The sequence below is a fragment of the Furipterus horrens genome, unplaced genomic scaffold, assembly GCF_987537825.1.
Source record: "Furipterus horrens unplaced genomic scaffold, mFurHor1.1.pri manual_scaffold_12, whole genome shotgun sequence".
NCBI lineage: Eukaryota > Metazoa > Chordata > Mammalia > Chiroptera > Furipteridae > Furipterus > Furipterus horrens.
The window spans coordinates 69437245-69459374 of NW_028327182.1; the positions used below are offsets into that span (position 1 = coordinate 69437245).

Sequence of the window (22130 nt, forward strand, 5' to 3'; positions counted from 1 at the left end):
CCCTCTGCCCAGAGCCTCTCAGGGCACAGGTTTTGAAGGATAGCAGCAGCCAAGAGCCCTTCTCCACACGTGTTTTTACACCTAGTCTAGAGATCACGCAAAATGACTGCATTCTGTTCCCTTCCAGGAAACCGAGGGGAGCCTGGACCCCCAGGACCACCTCCCCTCATCCTGCCAGGAATGCAAGACATTAAAGGGGAGAAAGGAGATGAAGGACCTATGGGTTATAAGGGCTACCTAGGTGTAAAAGGTGAGGTGTCGCCGTCTGACCTCTGAGCTGTCAGACCTGTGGGGGGTCCCATCCCTCCCACCTAGCCCCATGCCTGCCCCTGCCTCTCCGATCTCAAGGAGCAGAGCTTCTGCACCAGAGACGCCGCTGTGCTTGACATCTCACGTGGGCTCGCAGACGGTTCTTTGAGGCCTGGCAAGCTTTGCCTTCCCATTTTAAGATGTGCAGCCCTTGGGACAACAAAGTCGACAGCTTGGGGAGGGCAGGTGCCACGTCCTCACCAGGGCATTACATTCGGTGTCTTCCTGCAGGCCTTCCAGGAATGCCAGGGATCCCTGGGCTTTCGGGCATCCCTGGGTTGCCTGGGCAGCCCGGCTACATCAAAGGAGTCAAAGGAGACATTGGAACTCCCGGCATACCTGGTTTGCCAGGATTCCCTGGTGTGCCTGGTTCCCCCGGAATTGTAGGGTTTCCAGGCTTCACAGGAAGTAGGGTAAGTGGGTGCCTTTCACCCCATGTCTTGTCAACTCCTCTCCCTACGCTTGTTGACCAGAGTGCCGTGGCCTAGCATTTACAGTGTATGAGTGGTCAAGGCACAGGTTCATAGTTAGAGCCCTCAGCCATTTTGGGTCCCTGGGTGAGCATAAGGCAACTCCGTGCTCATGCCAACCCTAAGCTGCCTAGGGTGCCGCCCACCACTGCTGCCTTTCCATGGGCTTCTGCTGGATAAAGCACGGGAGAGAACAAAATTTGAATTTCTGGAAACCTAAGTTCTAAACTCAAGCACATATGTGACATCAGCACTGAAAACCCAGTAGTGAATCATGGCATGGAGGACATCTGGCTTGCCATTTACTTGTTTCTTCACTCAATACATGTCTCTTGAGCCCTCGCTGTGTTCCAGGCACCATGTTTTCATGGTAACAGTGGTGTGTACCCTGACCCAAGAAGGGCTCTCACCTCTCCACACCTGTGTCCTCACCGATAAAATGCAGATGGTAGCTTCCTTACAGTTTTATTGAGTGTGGTATAGATGGTATATGTAACATGGCATGGACTGGCTCTCCATAGATTATATTTCATGGAATTCTCTTTTTATCCTCTTTCATTCAAAAGGTTTTACACTCTGTCCTCGGCACACAACTGACCCATTTCTGGCATTCACAGTGAGATCAGCACATTTGGGGCAAATCAGAAGGTCTAGCCACCTGTCATGAACTTTTAGCACCAGGCTCTGGCTTGGCCTTCTGTCTAGTTTACCCTGGTGTACACGAAGTCCTCAGAATTCTTTAGGCATCTTTCTCCATCACTCCCAAAATCTATAGCTGAAAGGATCTTACACCATCTTGTGTGCAGCTAGTCAGGTCAGTTTCAAAAAGATGCATATGTCTACTGAAGAACATGTGTGACAATGTTCCCAGCAGCTTTATTCATGACAATCAAAAACCGGGAAACATCAACAGGAAAAAGAATAAATAAACATGGTATGTTCAGACAATAGACTAGTGCACAGGAGTAGAACGAGAATTACTGATACATACAAAGACATGAGTGAATCTAACAAACTTTATGTTGAACAAAATAAGCCAGAAATAGGAAGTACATTTGATATGATTCCCTCTTTGTGACAAGACTATTTGATAGAGAAAAGTCAGAAGAGAGGCAGTATTATTGCGTAGGAAAGAGCACATAAGAACTTTCTAGAGTGCTGAATGTTCTGTGTCTTTATCTGGGTGTCACATGAGTAAGAAGTGATTGAGCAGCTAAGATGAGTGCACTGCACTGTAAGTTATGCTTTAATAAAGCAAACTTTAAGAAGGAAAAATAAAGCATTATCTTAGCAAGGGTACTGCCCCTGGCACATTCTGCCCCTTCCTCCCACAAAATGGAGCTTCATTAATAATTTAGAGACACAACAGCCATGCTAGGAAAGGGCAGTTCTGAAGTCCCAGGTAGATGCTAAAGTAAAAACCAGAGGGAGCAAGGTAGACTAGAACTCCCACCCTCCCTGAAAAAGAGGCACTTCAGAGGGTAAAACCATGGTTTCTTTGGAGTCACAGAGTAACCCAAACATCACCCCAGTCTCATTGTCAACAATGAACATCATTTAGGAGAAGTCTCACTCTCCACAGACTAAAGTGCACAACCATGTGATAGAAGTTTGGGAACCTGGCAGCCCAAATTGGTATCCCAATTCTGCTGTTTAATTAGCCTAGTGCCTTAATTTCCTCATCTGTCAAATGGGAAATAATAGCACCTACTTCATAGGGTTGTTGTGATGGTTAGAAAGCTCTTGAGATGGGACCCAGCATGTTCACCTATGGAAAACCTGGCAGACGGTAAGGATGCAATCAGCCATGGTTATTCTCACCACCATCATGACGATGATCTGCATCAGTGATGTCATTAATTTCAGTAAAGCTGCCAAGCTTGTTTCATTTTTACTACAATTTAATAAGAAGGCGTAGGCAAACCACGTGCTATATTGCACTGAAAGAACTTTAGGAATTTTCTACAAAATGATAACATCACAAACCTTGATTGCTTTTATTTTTTCAGACAGAAAGGGAGGGTGGTGGGAGGTGGGTAGAGAGAGATACATCTGCATGAGAAAGAAACATCAATTGGTTGCCTCTCACATGTACCCCAATTAGGGATCAAACCCATGACATTTTGGTTTACAGAACGATGCCTCAACCAACTAAGCCACACCAGCCAGGTCTTGGGTGTTGTTTTTAGCATACCAAATAGTTGTTTCACTGTTCTTCAAAATTACCAACTTACTTTATAAACAGCCTTTTAAGATGATTTCATGTTTGACTCTCTAGGGTGACAAGGGTGTTCCGGGAAGAACAGGTCTTTATGGCGAGGCTGGCATCACAGGTGATGTCGGTAAGTGTTGCTCAGACAGGGTAAATGTGGCCTCCACAATCCAGAGCATTCTGGGAAGATGTGGTGGTATCCGATCTGCAGGTGCTATTAGTTATTTTGAAACAAATTATTGTTATCAAGAATGTAGCACAACAGAAGTTGCAAAACTAACCACATCCCAATAGAAAGACCTGTTCTCAACCATTTATTTTTGCACCGAACAGGTGATATTGGAGACACCATAAATTTACCAGGAAGCCCAGGCCTGAAGGGGGAACAAGGCATCACTGGAATACCAGGTACCTAAGTCATTTCCATCTCTTCCTTTCAGCAACAGCCCTGACCACTTCCCGGTGTCGTCACTTATTAACTGGTTTGCCAAATCTATCAGTATTTGGCAAGTACTATGAATCATGTTGTAGGGAATGGTTTGAGGTCTTCCAGCCCAGTGTACAAGGGAGACTCTGAATTTTTTGATTAAATTAAAACTGAAGACAATGTCAGGAAATCTCTCTCTGGTTTACCCTGAAAGAGAAAATAGCCAGAATCAACATTCATAAAAATCATCATTTTATGCAGCCCATAAAATGAGACGCATGGAAAAAAAGCAGAGCCTAGACTCCTGGGACACACAAAGCAAATGATATGGTAACTGGAGCTTCTTGTAAACAGTGAAGGGTCAAGAAGAAAGTTCAGTGGGTGTCGGGCCTACCTCTTGAGTAAGACAAGAAGGGGCAGCTCCCAGTCCCTGTGTGCACTGTGGGGGGCCTCACGTGGCACAGGAGCTCATTTCTCCTCTCTGAGCATCCCTGAAGTTCAAGGTCAAAATTACTGCCTATACTCATATCCCAAGGGACTTGTGATAGGAAGATGCCTTCTTCTGGGGATCTTATCCAGGGGGACGCTCCACACTGTTAAAGCTGCCTGGAGCCCCAAGTCTTTCTAGGGATAGCTCTGATGGGGGGGCAGGGAGAGTCTTTATGTGATTGGCCAATAGGGAGAATGATTAGCTGGTTCTTTATCTAGAAGGAGCTCCAGAATGGAAAGGGGTATTCAGGCTAGTGTGGGATCGGAAGACTACCACTCAGGACCAGACAGCCCCATCTACTAGCCTCTCTGGAGTCATGTGGATCTATAATTTGGTCTCCTGATGGCTCTCCTCACAGTCACAGGGTAGCCCAGGCTACTGAGCCTTCTGGCTCTTGTCTGGCTGAATCTCCTGTCCTAAATAATTACTTTGGTAGTTTGGTTTATAATAGCAGAAGTGTGAAACCATCTTTGCCACATGTCATTTGTGCCACTGAAAATGTGTCAGGGAAGAGAAGTTACTTTCCCCCAAGAATTATGGTTGTTACCCCTGGATATTTAGGTTTTAATTCACCTATGGGCCCAGGAAATAGAACCTCCTACTCTGTCCGCCAACAGGGGACTGGATCACAGGGGTAGAGGGATAGTGGCACTTGTATCAATCATCCTTGGAGGTGTTTATTCACCCTAAGACAAGCGAGGTGTGCCCAAGTAGGTCAGCCACAGAGCTTGCCTTGTGCAGCAGAGGGAGTGGGTGTGGAGTCCTGGCCCAGACCAGCTCCCAGATGTGAGGGGCCTTTGGGACCCAGGGATTGGGTCTGGTCTCTCAGAGAATGAAGCACAAGCTACTTCGGACTCACTCAGGTTGGGTGGAGATGATGGCAGTGGTTAATGAAAGAAGATGCACTGGGTAAAAAGGGGTTCAAGCAGATTTTCAAAATAGTCAAAGAATCAATAGAAAATAAGCAGAACTTCTTAGGTGGTTTTTCTTCAAACCACAAAAACATTAACAGTATTTTGTCTACACAGTAGCCTCACAGATTTAAAAAGACACTGAACAAAAGTGATTGTGTGGAATTCAGGTCCATCTGAAGTTTTTTAAATCTTCCAGTATAGCAGAAATCACCAAAACTTTTGACAGAATATTGTCAATAACATGAAGGTTGCACTTCTTTATTCTGCCCAATGACCACCTCAGAATCACCTCAGGTACTTGTTAAAATGTAGATCCCAGGCCTTACCCCTGCTAAATCACCTCTGGGAGAAGCTCAAACATTTGCATGTTTAGCAAATTCCCCAGAATTCCATGGCACATCATACATTAGAAACCATTCTGGCCCTGGCCAAGTGGCTCAGTAGGAGCATCGTCCCACACACCAAAAGGTTGCAGGTTCCATTCACGGTCAGGGCACTTACCTAGGTTGCAGGTCCAAACCCCAGTCAGGGTGCATACAGGAGACAACAGATTGATTTGTCTCTCACATCTCTCTCTCTCTCTCTCTCTCTCTCTCTCTCTCTCTCTCTCTCTCTCTCTCTCTCTCTCTCTCTCTCTCCCTCTCCCTCTCTCTCTCTCTCTCCCCCCTCTTCCCCCCTTCTCTCTCTAAAATCAATATACATATCTTTAAATGAATGTTTTAAAAAAAAACCACTCTGATAAGGGCATTGATTAGTTATCTACTGATGCTTAATAAGGTACCCAGAAAGAAGTGGCCTAGAACATCAACAAGCAAGTATTATAGTACATTTTCTGAGGGTCAGGAATTCAGGAACAGAGTGGTTCTGGCACAGGGTCCCTCATGAGATTCCAGTCATGATGTCAGCAGGGCTGTGTCATCTGAAGGCTGGGCTGGGGCTGGAGAATTCACTCCGAATGCTGCCTCACATGGCTCTGGGTGGGAGGCCTCAGCTCCTCAACACAAGGGCCTCCCTCAAGGCTGCTTGAGTGTCCTCACAACATGGCAGGGGCTTCCCCCAGAGCAAGCAATTCAAGAGAGAAGACAAAGGAAAAGCAAGGAGGGATTTTATGTCCTGGGCTTGTAGTGACACACCATGACCTCCACAATGTCCTGGTGATGACACAATTCAGCCTGTTCGGTGTGGGAGGGGACTACATGAAGGTATGAATACCAGAAAGTGCCAGCTTGGAGGCCACTGACCACAGGCATTAGGTAAAAAGTCAGTTGATAAAGCAACATGTTTAGATGCTCAGCCCCATTCACAACAGAAGTACCCAGTGTGGTATGGCAATATCCTTTAACTTGCATCCCTTCAAACCCTACAAGCATTAAGCCCCAGTTTGATGCAATGTCTGTGGTCTGTGACTAGCAATAAATCTGTGGTTACAGGTCTGAAGGGATTCTTTGGAGTGAAAGGAGCTGAAGGAGACATCGGCTTCCCCGGGGTAACTGGCATAGCAGGAGCCCAGGGCCCTCCCGGACTTACAGGGCAAACAGGTAAAATCTCTTCTAGTCACACACGCATGCCCCTGGGTATGGCTTGAGGGTTCAGTGGCCAGTGGGGCAGAGTGCAGCTGAGCCTCCAAATCTCCAGTACCCCAGAACAGAGGCAGCCAGTTTCACCAAGGACTTGTCTGCTACGATCACACTTCACCCTAGGAAGCTTGCTCTTACGTGTTGATCATTCACCTCGCTCTGCCTGAGGACCAAACACACGAAAACAACCAACCTGGCTGTGGGGGACACACAGGGAGCGGGTGGAAGGGTTTGTGTGGCCCAGTGTCTGTCTCTCCATAAACACAGACTAAGTTCTTGTTGCAGATTCTCTTTCATGAATTTGCAAAAGTAGAAATTCCATTGGGGATCCCAAGTTAATGAGGGAGAGCAAACAGTGAACTAATTTCAAGCTCTTTGGTTTATTGCTGCTTTTGCTTTGTTTACTTTTCACCCAGGACCTGTGAGTGACAGACTAATCCTGAAGGGCTTGTTTCATGGGTTCTCTCCAAACTTCTATTTGGATGACAGGATGAGAATAAAACACAAGCTTTCTCTCTTTGGCAAGGCCGAGCTAATAACCCCACTAAACTTGAATGTGGGGTCCAAAGCCACATGCATTCTCTGCTTGAAGGGAAGCTAGTCCTTTCCCAAAAAGCACCCACTCCTGTCCCATTAAGGCAGGACCTGGAGGCCGGGGAGGTAGGCCTCTCCCAAGGTCTTCAGGGTTCCTGTGTTTCATTTATGAATGTGTCCCCCTTCCCCCAGGCTTTCCAGGACAGGCAGGTCTACGAGGACAGCAGGGAGACCCTGGCCGGATTGGAGTGCCTGGCAAAAAAGGAGATTATGGCTGGCCAGGTATTCCAGGCTTACCAGGTAAGACCATTCTCTCCTCACAGATACAAGTCTAAAGTGTTTCAAAAGCAGATTTGCCAGATGAGGGGACAGGCACCAATAGCCAGGTTGGGCTCTCCCCACACTGCTTTCTGGAAAACTGTGAAGTAAAAGGTAGGGGTGTGCCTGGTTTACGGTCTACACAGAGCACCCCAAGAGCCGGATTTGTAGCCGTCCAAGCCCATTGGGAGAAAGACAGACCTGTCAATCTGCAGAGGGGCTTCCCTTCCCAGAACGATGAATGAAAACTGTCCAGAAAGCCTTAGGGCCCACTCCTTGGCCAGCACATGGGCAGTGCAAAGGCAGGAGTTGGGGCGGGGGGGGCGGGGGGGAGGCAGAGGGACAGACAGGAAGTTGTTTCACCACAGGCTTCCCGGCTTCCCACTGATAGAGGGCTGGTGGAGCCCTTGGCGGCATTTAGAGAGTTCGCTGCTGACCTGGACAGGCCACTGCTTGAGGGACAGGTCCTGGGTGCCCTGACAGGTCCCTCACCACAGCTGGACAGCCCGTGCTCATGGGCAAGTTCTCAGCTTCTCTGTCACTCCACACTGTCCACATCACAGGAAGAATTGCTGCCTGTGTCCCATGTCCTACTTTAGAAATGTTTGTCCTCAAAAATCCAGAGGGAATGGAACTAATGCCAGGCTATTGGTTCCAGGCAATTTTTAGAAACCAAATATGTCCAGTAACTCAAGCTCCAAGAAGAGAAACAGAATACACCACTTCTCAGCTCCCTCCTGGCTCTAATGAGTCTCTGAAGATTTTAGGAACTTGGTCTTTAAATTGAATGGTTCTCTCAGATGACATAGAAGTGATTCATTTACATGTCAGACTATATGCTGAACTGCTTCCTGTTTGTAGGGGTTTTGAATAAATTGGATGGGTGATCCTATAGCAAATGAAAACACATCTGAATTATTGTAAGGACTGCTTTCTTTGCTCTCCCACATATGAAATAATCTTGAGTGAAACCCACACAGGGTTACCAGGCCTCCAGGGCATCAGCGGATTACATGGCTTGCCAGGCACCAAAGGCTCTCCAGGATTCCCAGGTACCTATGGCAGTTGCAGGCAAGCAGCCACAAGGCCATGCCCAGTGGGGGAGGCAGTGGGGGAGGGTCTGAGAGGGCCATCTTGGATGCAGGATGTGGTGGGGGCAGTTCAGAGAGCAGGACTGCTCCATGGGGACTGGGTGATCACCCCTGAGGCCATGTGGACTTGGGGTCCCTGTGGTTCTGCAGACCATAGAGGTGTGCTCCCTAAGCATCTATCCCTTTAAGTCAGAAGCTGTGTTGAACAGGCCCATCAGGCTTTTGGAGGGAGAGAGAAACAAATGTTTTTCTTTTTCAGCAGCATCTGTAATCTTTCATTTCATTGGCAAAGGGAGGAAAGTTGGTGTCCAGCCTCTCCTGGGGCTGTGTTTGTACTTTGAAACAGATAATGCTGTCTTAGTCTGCTTGGGCTGCTGTAACACAGACTGACTGGAAGTCCAAGATCCAGGCATTGGCATGGTCTGGTTCTGGTGAAGGCCTTCTTCCTGGCTTCAGACTGCCACCTCTCGCCGTGTCCCCACATGGCAGAGAGATTGAACAAGCTCTCCAGGGTCCCTTACAAGAACACTGAGCCCATCATGGGACCCATCCCCATGTCCTCATCGAAACGCAGTCACCTCCCAAACACCCCACCTCCAAAATCCATCACATTGGAAATTAGGCCTTCAACATAGGAATTTCAGGGAGACAATTCAGTTCAAAGCAGTGGGTGCCGGTCTCGGATGTGGGCTGCTGGGGCCACACAGCAAACTGAAATCACCCCAGCTGCCTTCTGGTTTTCTGTTTTTGAGTCCCACTGAAGAGCATTCCTATTCTTTAACTTTGTGTGGTTGAAGATGCTGATGTTGCCACTGTTTAACCCTGCCACAGGTGAAGACATCCATGGAAACCCAGGTTTCCCAGGCCCTGCTGGGGACAGGGGTGAGCCAGGAGAGGCCAACACCCTTCCAGGCCCTGCTGGAGCCCCAGGACAAAAAGGGGAGCGTGGAGCTCCAGGTAAGACTAGACACTTCCAACATGACCATCCACATAACCAGAACGCAGTATGTTGTTGGGTGGCCAGAGTGGGAAAGATAAGAAGTCACACTTGTCAGTTCACTGTCTGCCCTAAGAGTCTCTTGAGAACAGAGATGAGACCCAGCCTGGCAGGAACAGAGGGAAGAGAGACACCTCTATTCTATGTGGTGTATGCAATCCTAGCCCATACACAGCGCTAAAAAAATCACCACATCATGATCTGTATCACGCTGCATGTATTCATATCTTATTCACACTGCATGCTGTTCATACTCTGCAGCTGACAAGAAATACAGTTTACAAGAGAGCAGAAACTAGCTCTCTCTCATTTCTTTGTGTATACGCAGCTAAATGCCTTGGCATAGCATAAGTGCTCAATATCTGTTCAAGGTTAATACTATAAAATTGTAGGGTAACTCTCTGACCTCCATTGAAAAAGCTATGCATGCTCCAAGATATCCCTGAATTACCTGAAATGGTCCTATTACACGTTCACCTGTGCAGCATTGGTTTCTCAGAACTCTTTGAACATATTATGTAGCTCCCCGCATTCCGTCAAGGGGACCTAGAACATATCTCAGGCTCCCAAACAGTCCTGGAGCATAGTGTCTTTCTTAAAGCTATTATCCCCTTACGAGGCCCTCGTTCTGCATGAAAGTCACAATAGCCCAGTGACCTGGTGGCTTCTGAGTGGTCCTGGAGGCTAAAACAGACCCTTCATTGTGCCCACGGGGCCTCCGGGAATAAGGGAAGGTGATTTTCACTAGTGACACTTGCAGATGGCTGGTCAGAACTTGTACTCTTCTCTAAGAATAGGGAAATAATGTCAGTGTGTTGTCGTCCCTTGTGTGAGTTTCAGAAGCTCAGATTTGTAGCCTCAAGTATTTCTGTTCAGGCTTCGGATCATGATTTGCCTATCAGTTTTGCAAAATGGCCTTTCATCAAACTTTCATTAGACATGGGTTTTTATTTCAATACTTAGGAAGATTCATGGGGACCACCAAGAAAATATAATTATTTTGACCCTGATTGCAGCAAACTAACACCTGGTCGCTCCATGTCCTCCACAACAGAGGCCTACTCACTATAGTTAATTAAGTTCATTATGTTTTCACAGGAATCTGAACAGTCTGGATCTTCTAACTCAAGAGTTTTTGCCATTAGTCACTGCCACTCACCATCTATTTTAGTTTCTTTGTGATAAGAGTTAGAAGCAGTTCACTTGGTATCATTTTATATCAAACTACAGATGTCGGCTGGTTTATCCCCTCAGTCTAGTAAACACACTTGCTTTTGCCTGTAATTAATGAGACCAGGGCCACACCTTTCTAAGTGCTTCTCCTGGTACCTACTTCTTCATACTATTTGGAAATTGCATGAACAGGCTCCCCCATGCTAGGTACCCGAACCTCCCAATGTGAAAGTCTCTTCAGATTGTTGATGAATAGCAATTAGTCATGAAGCCATATGAGGGACACAGAGACCACTGTCTCACAAATTTTCACTGTGTTGTCCCAACTCACTCTTCCCTCTATAGTGAGATGATGGCCCCTGGATACTGTGACATTCTGATTTTTTGCAGCATTCTAGTACTAATGTCTGGGTCCCCAGACCTTAAGGCAGTGGTTCTCAACCTTCCTAATGCCACAACCCTTTAATACAGTTCCTCATGTTGTGGTGACCCCCAACCATAAAATTATTTTCGTTGCTACTTCATAACTGTAATTTTGCTACTGTTATGAATCATAATATAAATATCTGATATGCAGGATATATTTTCACTGTTACAAATTGAACATAATTAAAGCATAGTGATTAATCACAAAAACAATAATTATATATGTGTTTTCCGATGGTCTTAGGCAACCCCTGTGAAAGGGTCGTTCGACCCCCAAAGGGGTCGCAACCCACAGGTTGAGAACCGCTGCGTAAAGGAAAACAAATACTAGTATGACACTTTAAGGAAAAACTAGTCACCTTCCCTGCTGGCCATTTATCCCGCCACTGCCTGGGAAGCACCCCCACCCCCTGGGCACAGATGGGCGCCTGTGAATATCACGCTGGCTACAGCACAAGGAGGAATAGGGTTCCCACAGATTTCTTCCTGGGAGGATTGCCCTCCAGGGTCTGCCCTCTACTTGTGCCAAAGGGCTCCACCCTTTGACTCAGATACAGTCTATCCTTGTTACTTGCAATAGTTATGTTCTGTAAAATTGCCACAAACGTTGAATTAAGGAGTCAGTTAGTGGCAATGCAGGGTTTGGTTCCTGCAAGCCCTGGGTCACATATTCATCAACTGATCTATACATAATCTTTTATGTATGTTTCTGTTTAAAGATACCTTATTAAATATAAATTGTTGATTCACTAACATTAACCTCATGCCTGAAGGAAGCTCATCTAACACACGTGTTTTCTCTGTGAGGCACCTCACAGCCTTCCTCAGCTCAGGAACACTAGACAGCACTTGAGCATGATGCTTGGGGTCCAGTTTAAACAGTGAAATCACTAACAAGGAGCCCAAAAGTGCCAAAAATGTGACACTGAGCAGACATAAAAAGAATCCTTGTTTACACTCTGGTTTGAACCAGGGGCTTCAGCTGGGACTCAAATATTCTGTCTCTCCTGCTTGTCCAAGTATTGATTTGGAGTTAGCAGTTAACCTTAGTGAGTACGCCAAATAGCAAATACAGAATCTGTGGGTGATGAGGATGGACTCTGCCCATAGCTGGGACCCGGGATACTGAAGTATAGCCACAGGGAGAATTAAAAATATGAATGCAGTCCAGAAGCTTCATCTTGCCAATACTGGAAACTTCTGTCCCATCACAAGTGCTAGCGGAGCCAACAGACCTAGCCTCTCAGGTGATGCCATTAGGGCAGGCCCAAGGTGTGGCACACAGGCAGTCACGCTGACAGGGCACAGTGAAGTGAGGCACTCTCTGAGCAACTAGCCTCCCTGTGAGGGGTGGGTCTGAGGGACCCTCTCGACAGCAGATGGAGATGGTTGGAGTCGGGGCCACAAGGCCACTGCCTCCCCGTCCCCACCCCAAGAGCTGTGTTCAACATTTCTTGGATAGGTGAAAGCGTGGAGAGGTAACACTAGCTTAAAACAGATGCTGATACTAAAAACAGCTCCTTCTGTTTCCCTTCTAAGGGGAACGAGGCCCAGTTGGGAATCCAGGACTTCAGGGGTTTCCAGGTGTCACACCCCCTTCCAACATTTCTGGGTCACCTGGTGACCCAGGGCCAGCGGGGATATTTGGCCTCAAAGGTAAGCGGGGCCCACACTTCTGTGCACTGGAACCTCTCGGGGCACACAGAAGAGCAAACACCGTGCGCCTCCACCCATGCGAGGTCCCTAGAAGAGTCCAGTTCATAGATTGAGACAGAAAAGAGGATGGGAGTTTCCAGGGCTGGGGCCGGGGGAGTGGGGAGTTAGTATTTAATGGGGACAGGGTTTCAGTGTGGGATGATGAAGAAGTTCCACGACAGAGGGTGGTGATGAATGCACAATGGTGGGAATGCACCTAATGCCACTACGCTGTGCACTTAAAATGGTTAAAATGATACATTTGTGTTGCTTATATTTTACCACAATAAAAAGGAAAAGATTGCCCAGTGTCACAAACTTGCCAAAGACCATCCCCTAAACACATGACTTTCTTTTTTTTTTTATAAAAGTCATTCTTAATTTTATTTAGTTTGAATGCAATGTTTTTTTTTTTTTGTTTTTTGTTTTTTTTTATTTTGGTTTTTCAATTACAGTTGTCCCCTTTTCCCCTAATTTCTCTCCCCCACCCAACCCACCCCCTCTCCCGCAATCATATCCCTTCCCGTTGTCCATGTCCATGAGTCTTTTATACGGGTTCTTTGACTAATCCCTTCCCTTACTTATCCCCCTTCTCTCCCTCTCCCCGCCCCCCTATTGACTGCTATTCTGCTCTTTGTTCTATTTAGTTCCTTTGTTTAACACATGACTTTCTAACTGGCCTCCCGGGAGCCTCCCGCACACAGTGGGTCACGCTCCCCATGGCCATGACTGCCTTCCTCCTGCTTAAATTATCCTTGCTTGTGACTCATGTCAATAGGTTACCCAGGTCCCCCAGGGCCACCTGGGCCTGCTGCTCTTCCTGGAAGCAAAGGAGAGGAGGGGTACCCAGGAGCTCCAGGAAACCCAGGGACCAAAGGATGGGTTGGGGACCCGGGGCCCCAGGGCCGGCCTGGCGTGTTTGGTCTCCCAGGAGAAAAAGGTAACTGTGCCCACACGACGGGGTCCTGTCCTCTGGGAAGCTGGCAGCAATGGTTAGAGATGACTAGAGCCTCCGCCCAGGCAAGTGTCCTCAATGTCCTGCTTGTCTCGAAGGGCCCAGAGGTGAGCAAGGATTCATGGGAAATACAGGAATCACCGGAAGTGTGGGTGACCGAGGCCCGAAGGGACCCAAAGGAGACCAAGGATTCCCAGGTAAGTGATCATCAGCACACCTGCAGAGCTGTCAAGTTAGATTGGCTACTACCAGAAGTGGACTTCAGAACTACTCCTGCCCCTCCAGGCATGTGGATACCTCTAAAATCAGTCTTTGTTATGTGGCCCAAACCCTAAAATGTAAAAAGAAAAGCAAGATGGGGCCTGAAGGCACTCCCACCAATGAATGAAAGTAATTCTTGGAAGAGCAGGCACTGAGCGGCCTCTCAGATGAGTTATTATTGCCCATCTTCATCTCTAAAAGCAAGATTGTTCTAGAAAGCGTCTAGGTTGGTTTCAACAGGTTTTTAAAAACTGGGATAGCAATCAGAACAAGAAAGCGAGTGGTCCCCTGTGTCAACTGGCCTTCCTTTTCCCTTTCCAGGTGTCCCTGGCCTTTTGGGAGCCCCAGGGATTGCAGGAATCCCCCAGAAGATTTCTGTCCAGCCTGGGCCAGTGGGTCCACAAGGAAGGAGAGGCCCCCCAGGGGCACAGGGAGAGATGGGACCCCAAGGTCCTCCAGGAGAACCAGGTAAGGAGTCCTGCTGTAGAGCCACAAGGAAAAGGCTCCTTTTCTTATTTGCTCTGTTTTCTTGCTGAAAAGCATTTGTTAAGCACCAGTGTCATTCTTTCCGTGACCCTCACTCCTGTTCCGGTGACTGCACAGGTTTCCGCGGGGCTCCAGGGAAGGCAGGGCCCCAGGGAAGAGGTGGTGTGTCTGCCGTGCCCGGATTCCGAGGAGAGCAGGGTCCCGTGGGGCAACAGGGACCACTTGGTCAGGAGGGTAAGTGATGGGCAATGAAAGGGGGCAGAGGGCAGGGCGTTCCTCCAGGCCCCACTGTGGTCTAACAGACGGGCTTTGGCATGTACGGAGTGGGGAGTAACCGAGGGCTGAGATGAGCAGAGGTAAGAAGCAGCACCCCTTCTGCTCCAAAACCACTGCTGAGGCCTAGGACCCTCGCTGCAGCCTTGGCCCTGGATGCACTCCAGTAACACCTCCACCCAGCAGAGCACCTGAGTCCAGCAGAACACCTGGCACAGAGTCTCCAGGGCAGGCTGGCCTCTTTCCTTCTTCTGAGACATGTGCAGGTGCCTCAGAGAAGGAAGCAACTGACATGCTTGAGAGACAAGATTCGTAGAGATCTGAAGGCCTGAGACAATGAACTGAAAGAAAACTATATTAACAGGAGTCATTGTAAAGTCTCGTATTTCTGAGTTCTTAAAATTATTTGTACATGTACAGGAGGGAATAGACCAGAAATGATAGCAAGTCGTGCAAAAAAAAATACAATTTGACATTAGTCCTCCACCTGTGCTCAGTATGGCATGAGGCTGCATTATCAGATCTCAGATCTCAGGAAATAGCAATCTACTGCCCTCTGGATGGACTCGCCCACGGCCAGATTGTAACACATCTGAAGACACAGATGGACAGCTAGGAGACTGAGACAGCACCGGGTAGAGGATGTCCTATGAGAAAGCGATGAGACATGAAAATGTCCTTGCAGGGCATGGGCAATGGGAAAGCATGATCAGCCAGAACAGCCGACTTCAATCACTTGAAGGGTTGTCCAGTTGAAGGCAGAGTAGACATTCTTCTGTGCTCCAAGGAGAGAATCCAGCCCCCTGAGTGGATCTTTCTAACCCCAGGGTGGCCCAAGTGTGCGTTAAGCTGTCTCTTCGCAAGTGTCCTGGAAAGGACACCTGCCACTTGGGGTAGATGAGGCCTGTTTGTTGGGGGGTGGGAAGGCTGGAGTTCAATACATTTGGGGACCCTTCCAAGTATTCTAGTTCTTGCTCAGCACCAGTGCCCCCTGAAGGGAAAGCTCCCGAGGCCGGCTGAGTCTGCCCTTGTTCAGTACCCTCGTCATCATCCCATGCTTACTGAGCACAGAATGTAGGTCATGACCTCCCAAGCAGGCTCTGGGTCTATAAGGGCAGAGCCACGGCCACCCTAGCCTTGGAAGGAAGCCTAGCGACATATATAAATGTCACTATGTGATTTCAGCCAAGGGCTGTGGGCTGAGGTTTACATGGCAGCCTTTTAAAGTAGCTGCTTTCTTTCGGACCCTAGGAGAACCAGGCCGCCCGGGGACCCCTGGCATGCCCGGCATGCCTGGCCGCAGCGTCAGCATTGGCTACCTCCTAGTGAAGCACAGCCAGACAGACCAGGAGCCCATGTGCCCTGTGGGCATGAACAAGCTATGGAGTGGATACAGTCTGCTATACTTTGAAGGCCAGGAGAAAGCCCACAACCAGGACCTGGGTAGGTACCACCCACCGGGCCCCAAAAACCACCGCTCAGCTAAAAATGGTCAAGATCAAGTGGCCACAGTGAGGTTCATGCATCCTCTAAGACAGATGAGTTTCTGCTGACCTAAGGCACTGGACCTATTCACACTCCTAGGGTTTCAGAAAAGATTAAAATGGCCTTTGATTCCCGCAAGTCAGGACCACGGAGACCTACCTTTAACCGGCCAGTGCCTTCCATGGACTCCCGCGAGGCCCAGCCTTGTGCTGGCTCCTCTCTGCCTGAAGGCCACCAGCTGCTTCACATCCTTCTTGCTTTTTACCCCAGGTTCTGTAAGCAGGCTATGTCCATGAGGGCCTGGGAGTCACACAGAACCCCGAGGGAAAAGGATGTGTGGATAGATCTGCTCTGTCTATTCAAGCAAGCCTGATTGCCAGAGGAATTAACATGACTTAAAAGCAAATAGAATATTTAGCAGGTGTACATTAAAAGCTGAGGCTTGTGAGGGGATGGTGCCTTAGCCTGTGGGTGGTGGGGACAGTGGTTGGGGAACCCTGTCACACTGAATGCTGATTTGCGCACATTCCTGTCCATATGTTCTACTTCCATAAGCTTTTTTTAAAGTGGGGTTAAGCAAACAAGGAAAAAGGCCTGAGAAAGAGCTGGGACCAGGGCAAGAGGGTACCACGGTGCTTGAAGGTAGAGCACACATTTGGCTCTAAGCACGTGAGCAGCCAGTGAGAAAAGGGAAGCCTGCTCAACTCTTGCACTCTGGCCACAAGTGATTTTTTTACCCAGAAGCAATAGAGGTAGTAGCAAGTGGAAGTGGCCAGACTTCCTTATGGGAGGGCGCGTGGGGTATGATGAGCTAGGGCCTCATCGTGAATGTCATCAGGGGTTCCTTAGGGCTGGTGCTTCAAGACTCCCCAACATGGGCCTTACCCAGGGCGCTATCTGTAAAGATGCCGCTTCCTGCTGACCCAGCTTAGTCCAGAGGTATATGTAAAAACTTCTAGAAAGGTAGGGCTAAAATGCCAGTGTAGTCTGTACTCCCAAAAATGATAATTGGCTTGGTCCCCCAGTGCTCAGCTGAGCCCCTCCAAATGGCCACTGGGACAGGTCCCTGATGTGGGACCTCCTGAGGCTGGCCAGGCCTGAATGAGCAGCTTCCCAGCCACACTCAGCTCTGACCTCCTTCCGCAGGGCTGGCAGGCTCCTGCCTGGCTCGGTTCAGCACCATGCCCTTTCTGTACTGCAACCCTGGGGACATATGCTACTATGCCAGCCGGAACGACAAGTCCTACTGGCTCTCCACCACCGCCCCGCTGCCTATGATGCCTGTCGCCGAGGATGAAATCAAGCCCTACATCAGCCGCTGTTCTGTGTGCGAGGCCCCAGCGGTCGCCATCGCAGTCCACAGTCAAGATGTCTCCATCCCCCACTGCCCAGCTGGATGGCGGAGTCTGTGGATCGGATATTCCTTCCTCATGGTATGTGGTACTTGCCAGCACTCTCAGATCATAGAACCTGGTAGAAATCTGGTTCCTCTCCCCAACCACACCTTGTTAGGGAAGCAGCAAGAATAGCTGCCTTTGTAAGAATCATCAGATGGGGCAGCTGTTCAGGTTGTGCACTGCATAAGAGCGCCTGGCCCAGGGGGGAGTGACAGCCGGAATGCAGCCTGCACATCTGCCTGCACTTTGTTAACTGAGCTACTCGCCTAGGCCTGGGGCTGCCCCCTCCCAGAGGGGACCCATTCATTAACCAGCAAACCTCTGTAATTAAGATAAATTGCCTTGTTATCCCTCTTCTGAGGCAGAACACTAAAAGTAAAGCTCTTCTGGTTTATCCCAAAGCTAAACATAGGAAAGAATTTAAGCTAAATATAGAATCCTAAGTACCTAGAACCTAGAATGCACTCAAGAAATATCCATTAGCTGGTTGATTTAAAACAGATATATGTATATTCATAAACTACCTTAATAATATAATATATAAACTGATTCACAGAAACTCTGAACCCTTACTTGGCCTGGCTGGTCTTAGCTCTGGGGCCTCCAGCCCAGTGCTTCCTCCTTACCCCACCTGGCAGCCCCAGGAGGCCCCTTTGGGGAGTCCTTCCAGGGCCTCCCTGGGCAGCTCCCAGGATGGCCTCAGCTTTCTCAGACTGAAGTGGGGCCTGAGCTGCCTCATGAAGAAACCTCTGCTTTCTCCCAGCCCATTTACAATAAACAAGAACACAGTAGCTCTGGGTTAGAAAGGCTTCTGCATTTTGTGAGCAGAGAACTTTTCAAAGGTTTTTGTTTTGCCCAAATATATCACAGGACAGCCTCTTTTGTTCTCTGCAAATGGCAGCTGAGATATTCCTATTCTAAGTTAACAGTTTCTGACAGCCTACTCACCACTCAAAGCTTGCTGGACCAAGCCAAATGACATTTTTTTTATAGATTAGCTTTGAGATCCATGTACCTTCATAGAAGCTAAAAATGTTTGTGGGAGAGGGGGGAGAATAGAACTTGTAAGTGGCAAAGAAAATTCCCTGACACTTGTCCTAGTCTCCCAGCTGGTAGCTACTGGATCGTCTCAAGTGGCTAATTGCTTAATTAACAACCCTCTGGAAAAAAAAGTAAATTACCTGAGTAGTACATGTTCATTTTGGAAAAATCAGCAAGTAGAGATTTTTCTAAAAAGAAAACTAATAAAAATCACTCATACATACTTCCTTCCTGTTCATAAAGGTTAGCCGAGGAGTGGCAGGGAGGGGTCACTTTTGGAGGGATTGCTTATTTTTTAATTTACCCTCAGATGCTGACCCACATCTAGATTTTATTTTTCCTTTAAAACAAAAGTGAACATGTTGGTGTCCCTTCTGCCAGGCAAATGCTTCATTCTTTGAATGGATGATTGGGGAGGTGTATTTTTGCCCCCAAATGTAGTCAGCTTATTACTGATTATAACACGCTTTTATTTTGTTCTAGTTGTCACTTAATAACAAATAAGAGCTGTCCATGAACCCTCCCCTGCAGCATGCCTGGTACCCAGCTCCGCCTTCTGCATGTCCATCCACCCTGATTTATTTAGCCAGGCCCCTAGCAGTGAAGAGTATGCTGCAAGTGGTCTGTGTTGACAGAGGTAGACATTCACAGTTGTTTTCTGTTGGGGGGAAAGCACAGCAATTACATTCTGCCCTAGGCGAATGTGTTCACAACCCTGTCCCTCTCTCCTCCGCAGCACACTGCCGCAGGTGATGAAGGTGGCGGCCAGTCGCTGATGTCGCCAGGCAGCTGTCTGGAGGACTTCCGCGCCACGCCTTTCATCGAGTGCAATGGAGGCCGTGGGACCTGCCACTACTTCGCCAACAAGTACAGCTTTTGGCTCACCACCATCCCTGAGCAGAGCTTCCAAGGCTCACCCTCCTCTGACACGCTCAAGGCGGGGCTCATCCGGACGCACATCAGCCGCTGCCAAGTGTGCATGAAGAACCTGTGATGCGCCAGTTTCCCGGGGCTGCCCCACCTGGATGCGCTTCTCTGCAGGTTCACACTCAGCCTGGGGGCCACTTTGGTGCTTGACTTATTACCTCAGGTGCTGACCCAAAAATTGATTCCATTTTTTTCTTTAAAAACAAACAAAAGGCTACCAAAGGAATTCAGCACCAGCTCTTATACCAAACAGCCACTTGTCATCCATCCATAGGTGCTAGCCACTGTCTCCACTCTGCAAAATGAAGCCCTCCTCTCTGACCCACTTACCCTCCAAAATGGAAAACCGTTAACAGCCTGAGCCTGCCTTGTCAGGCCATACTAGACTTTTATGCGCTAGGTGCAACTAACTTGTTCATATGTACCCATATAGTCACTGCACTTTCAAACCCCACAGACAACCCACTTATTTAACTCAATGGGGTGGTAGAGACAAATGAAGCCATACAGCCCGAAAACTCCTGAACTTGTTCCCACTGCTCCCACATGAAGGTCTCCTGGGGACTGGCCCCAACCCTGCCCTCTAAGCCACCACAATGACAGCACGATCTTCTCCCAATACTGTTAATGCGAATTATCCTAACCCCACAAGGCCAAAAAGACACTGATAGTCACATACCAGCTCTCATTCTTTCCACCACATTTTTACAGACCATTGGGTTTGGCAAAACTCACATAGCAACATCAGCCAGGCTACTTGACAGCAAAGCCCTACAGTCAGAAGCGATGTTTCCACTGTCCCCAGGCCATCCTGAGATTTACCCTCCATTTTTTGTTTTAAATTGTACTCCCATGACTAATTACAATGTCCTCTAATGACTGTGGAATAAAGGTTGATTTTGAACATTTTTATACCCCCAGTTGTTGACTGCTTTAATTTTCTCAAGTCTGTAGAGCACAACGTTTGCTGTGACCACAAGGCACTGCACCTGGGTCCTGAAGCTAGTTTCTTGAGTTTCAGTGGACTTGAACCCAGTCTGTGGTATTGTCATTCCATTGTCAGGGAATTGTCTTTGTGTTTATAATGCATCCCTATTTACAGAAAGCACCCTAACCATCACACATGGGAGTTAGGGGGATCGTCACAACAAACTTCCAAAATCATGCAATTCATTCCAATATAATGTCACAAGTCAATCTCAGTATTTCCAAGAAATAATCTCCAAGACATATTTCTGGCTTTGGTTTTTTTCTGGAACCTAGCCGACCCTTGGGAACCCAACTCACAGAATTCATTTCTACCCTTTAAAATCCAATCTGACATTCAACTTCTTCTAAGAATAATTTCTACCCAACAAAATAAGTATTCTACCTGATAATGTTATTTGAAATATATCAGCAGCTGTCTTGGCTTGCGTCCCCCTAGAAGCTGACTGAGACAAGGACTCTAGACAGGACAGTTATTTGGAGACACGATTCCAGGGAGTGGAGTGGGACCTTGACAGAGTGAACCCAGGAAGGAGGGCACCTCACTGAGGGGGCTACTGTCCTTGGCAAATTTAGGGCTTTAGCCCGCTAGGAACCCACTAAGTAAGGCCACAGAAGAAGCCTCAGATTGTCCCACCCAGGCATGGGAAAGAGACATTTTCAACCTCCAGTTCTTGCCCCCAGTGGTCAGGGTTGCCTGAGACTATCAGCACTTAATGGCTGAGTGGGCTTCTGCAGCACCCCAGGAGGTAGAGAACCAGATGAAGCTGATGCAACGTAGCTACACCTGTACACAACTGGTTTCCGTAGCAATAACATGGGTTAAGAGTCTGAGACCAGAACTTGCAAAATACCCAGCACAGTGCCTCTCCACAAATCTTACAGAGGCAGCTGTTTATTCTAAACTCTAACCCCCACAATCCAGGGAGTTTGTCACTGTCCTAAAGATTCCTGCTCAACTTGGTTTAGATTTGATGACTGTGTGGTTCACACTTCAGTTAGGTCTTGAGCCACAGAGGACAGCGCAGAAGCAAGACATACACCCGACACCCTTTCCACCTACAGACTGACTTGGGGGCAACTTGCAGAACTCAGGGCTGACTCACAGAGCCCTACCTTACCTTCCAGAGCCAAGTTGAAGAACAAAGGGCAGCTGGGGTAGAGGCAGGCTCTGAAGCTGTGGGCCATGCAATGATATAAACTGGCTGTAAAACTGCAGCCGATTCCAGAGGCCATTCATTTCATCATAACAGGGTCAGGATCCAGCTTCTCCACCACACAAATGAGTGAAGGGGTGAGTGAGGCCAAGGAGAACGGTGGGAAGTGCCCCCAGAGACACACATTGTGCATCCTGGAGGTGGCCCTTCCCAAGCCAGCATGCACCCCCCGATTTGTCCTGGGCAGTGGTGCCTGCTGGTTAGAGACCTGAACAACCAAACCAACCTTGGTAAAACAGAACAAATATGGCAGCAAATGGAATGAGGCATGTGAAGCCCAGTTAGGTTTCTTGGTGCCCTAAGCTGGAAGGGCCTGGACTTAGGTGAAACCTGGTTGTGTGTCCCTTTCCAGCCCCTGGTGGACTCTGGGCTGAGACGCCCCTTTCATTGTTCTGGGCTTCAGTCCTCATACCCTCTGACCAGGTGCCTTCCAGACTCTCCTAAAGGAGGGGCCAGTGAGTTCAAGGC

The 22130-nt window shown here is 48.2% G+C and overlaps 1 protein-coding gene across 1 annotated transcript in view; it reads left to right on the plus strand.

Annotated features, from left to right (window-relative positions):
- Nucleotides 1-20039, plus strand: part of COL4A2 (collagen type IV alpha 2 chain) — a 198901-nt gene extending 178862 nt beyond the window's left edge. The window contains exons 35-50 of the mRNA XM_090258214.1: nucleotides 128-250; nucleotides 541-722; nucleotides 3058-3121; nucleotides 3325-3399; nucleotides 6253-6360; nucleotides 7126-7233; nucleotides 8232-8303; nucleotides 9174-9299; nucleotides 12478-12594; nucleotides 13412-13573; nucleotides 13687-13785; nucleotides 14171-14317; nucleotides 14453-14569; nucleotides 15860-16051; nucleotides 17240-17526; nucleotides 19268-20039. Of these exons, the coding sequence (XP_090114340.1) occupies nucleotides 128-250; nucleotides 541-722; nucleotides 3058-3121; nucleotides 3325-3399; nucleotides 6253-6360; nucleotides 7126-7233; nucleotides 8232-8303; nucleotides 9174-9299; nucleotides 12478-12594; nucleotides 13412-13573; nucleotides 13687-13785; nucleotides 14171-14317; nucleotides 14453-14569; nucleotides 15860-16051; nucleotides 17240-17526; nucleotides 19268-19525 (2237 nt within the window). The 3' untranslated portion in view covers nucleotides 19526-20039. The remainder of the gene's footprint in view (nucleotides 1-127; nucleotides 251-540; nucleotides 723-3057; nucleotides 3122-3324; nucleotides 3400-6252; nucleotides 6361-7125; nucleotides 7234-8231; nucleotides 8304-9173; nucleotides 9300-12477; nucleotides 12595-13411; nucleotides 13574-13686; nucleotides 13786-14170; nucleotides 14318-14452; nucleotides 14570-15859; nucleotides 16052-17239; nucleotides 17527-19267) is intronic.
- Nucleotides 20040-22130: the final 2091 nt, after the last annotated feature.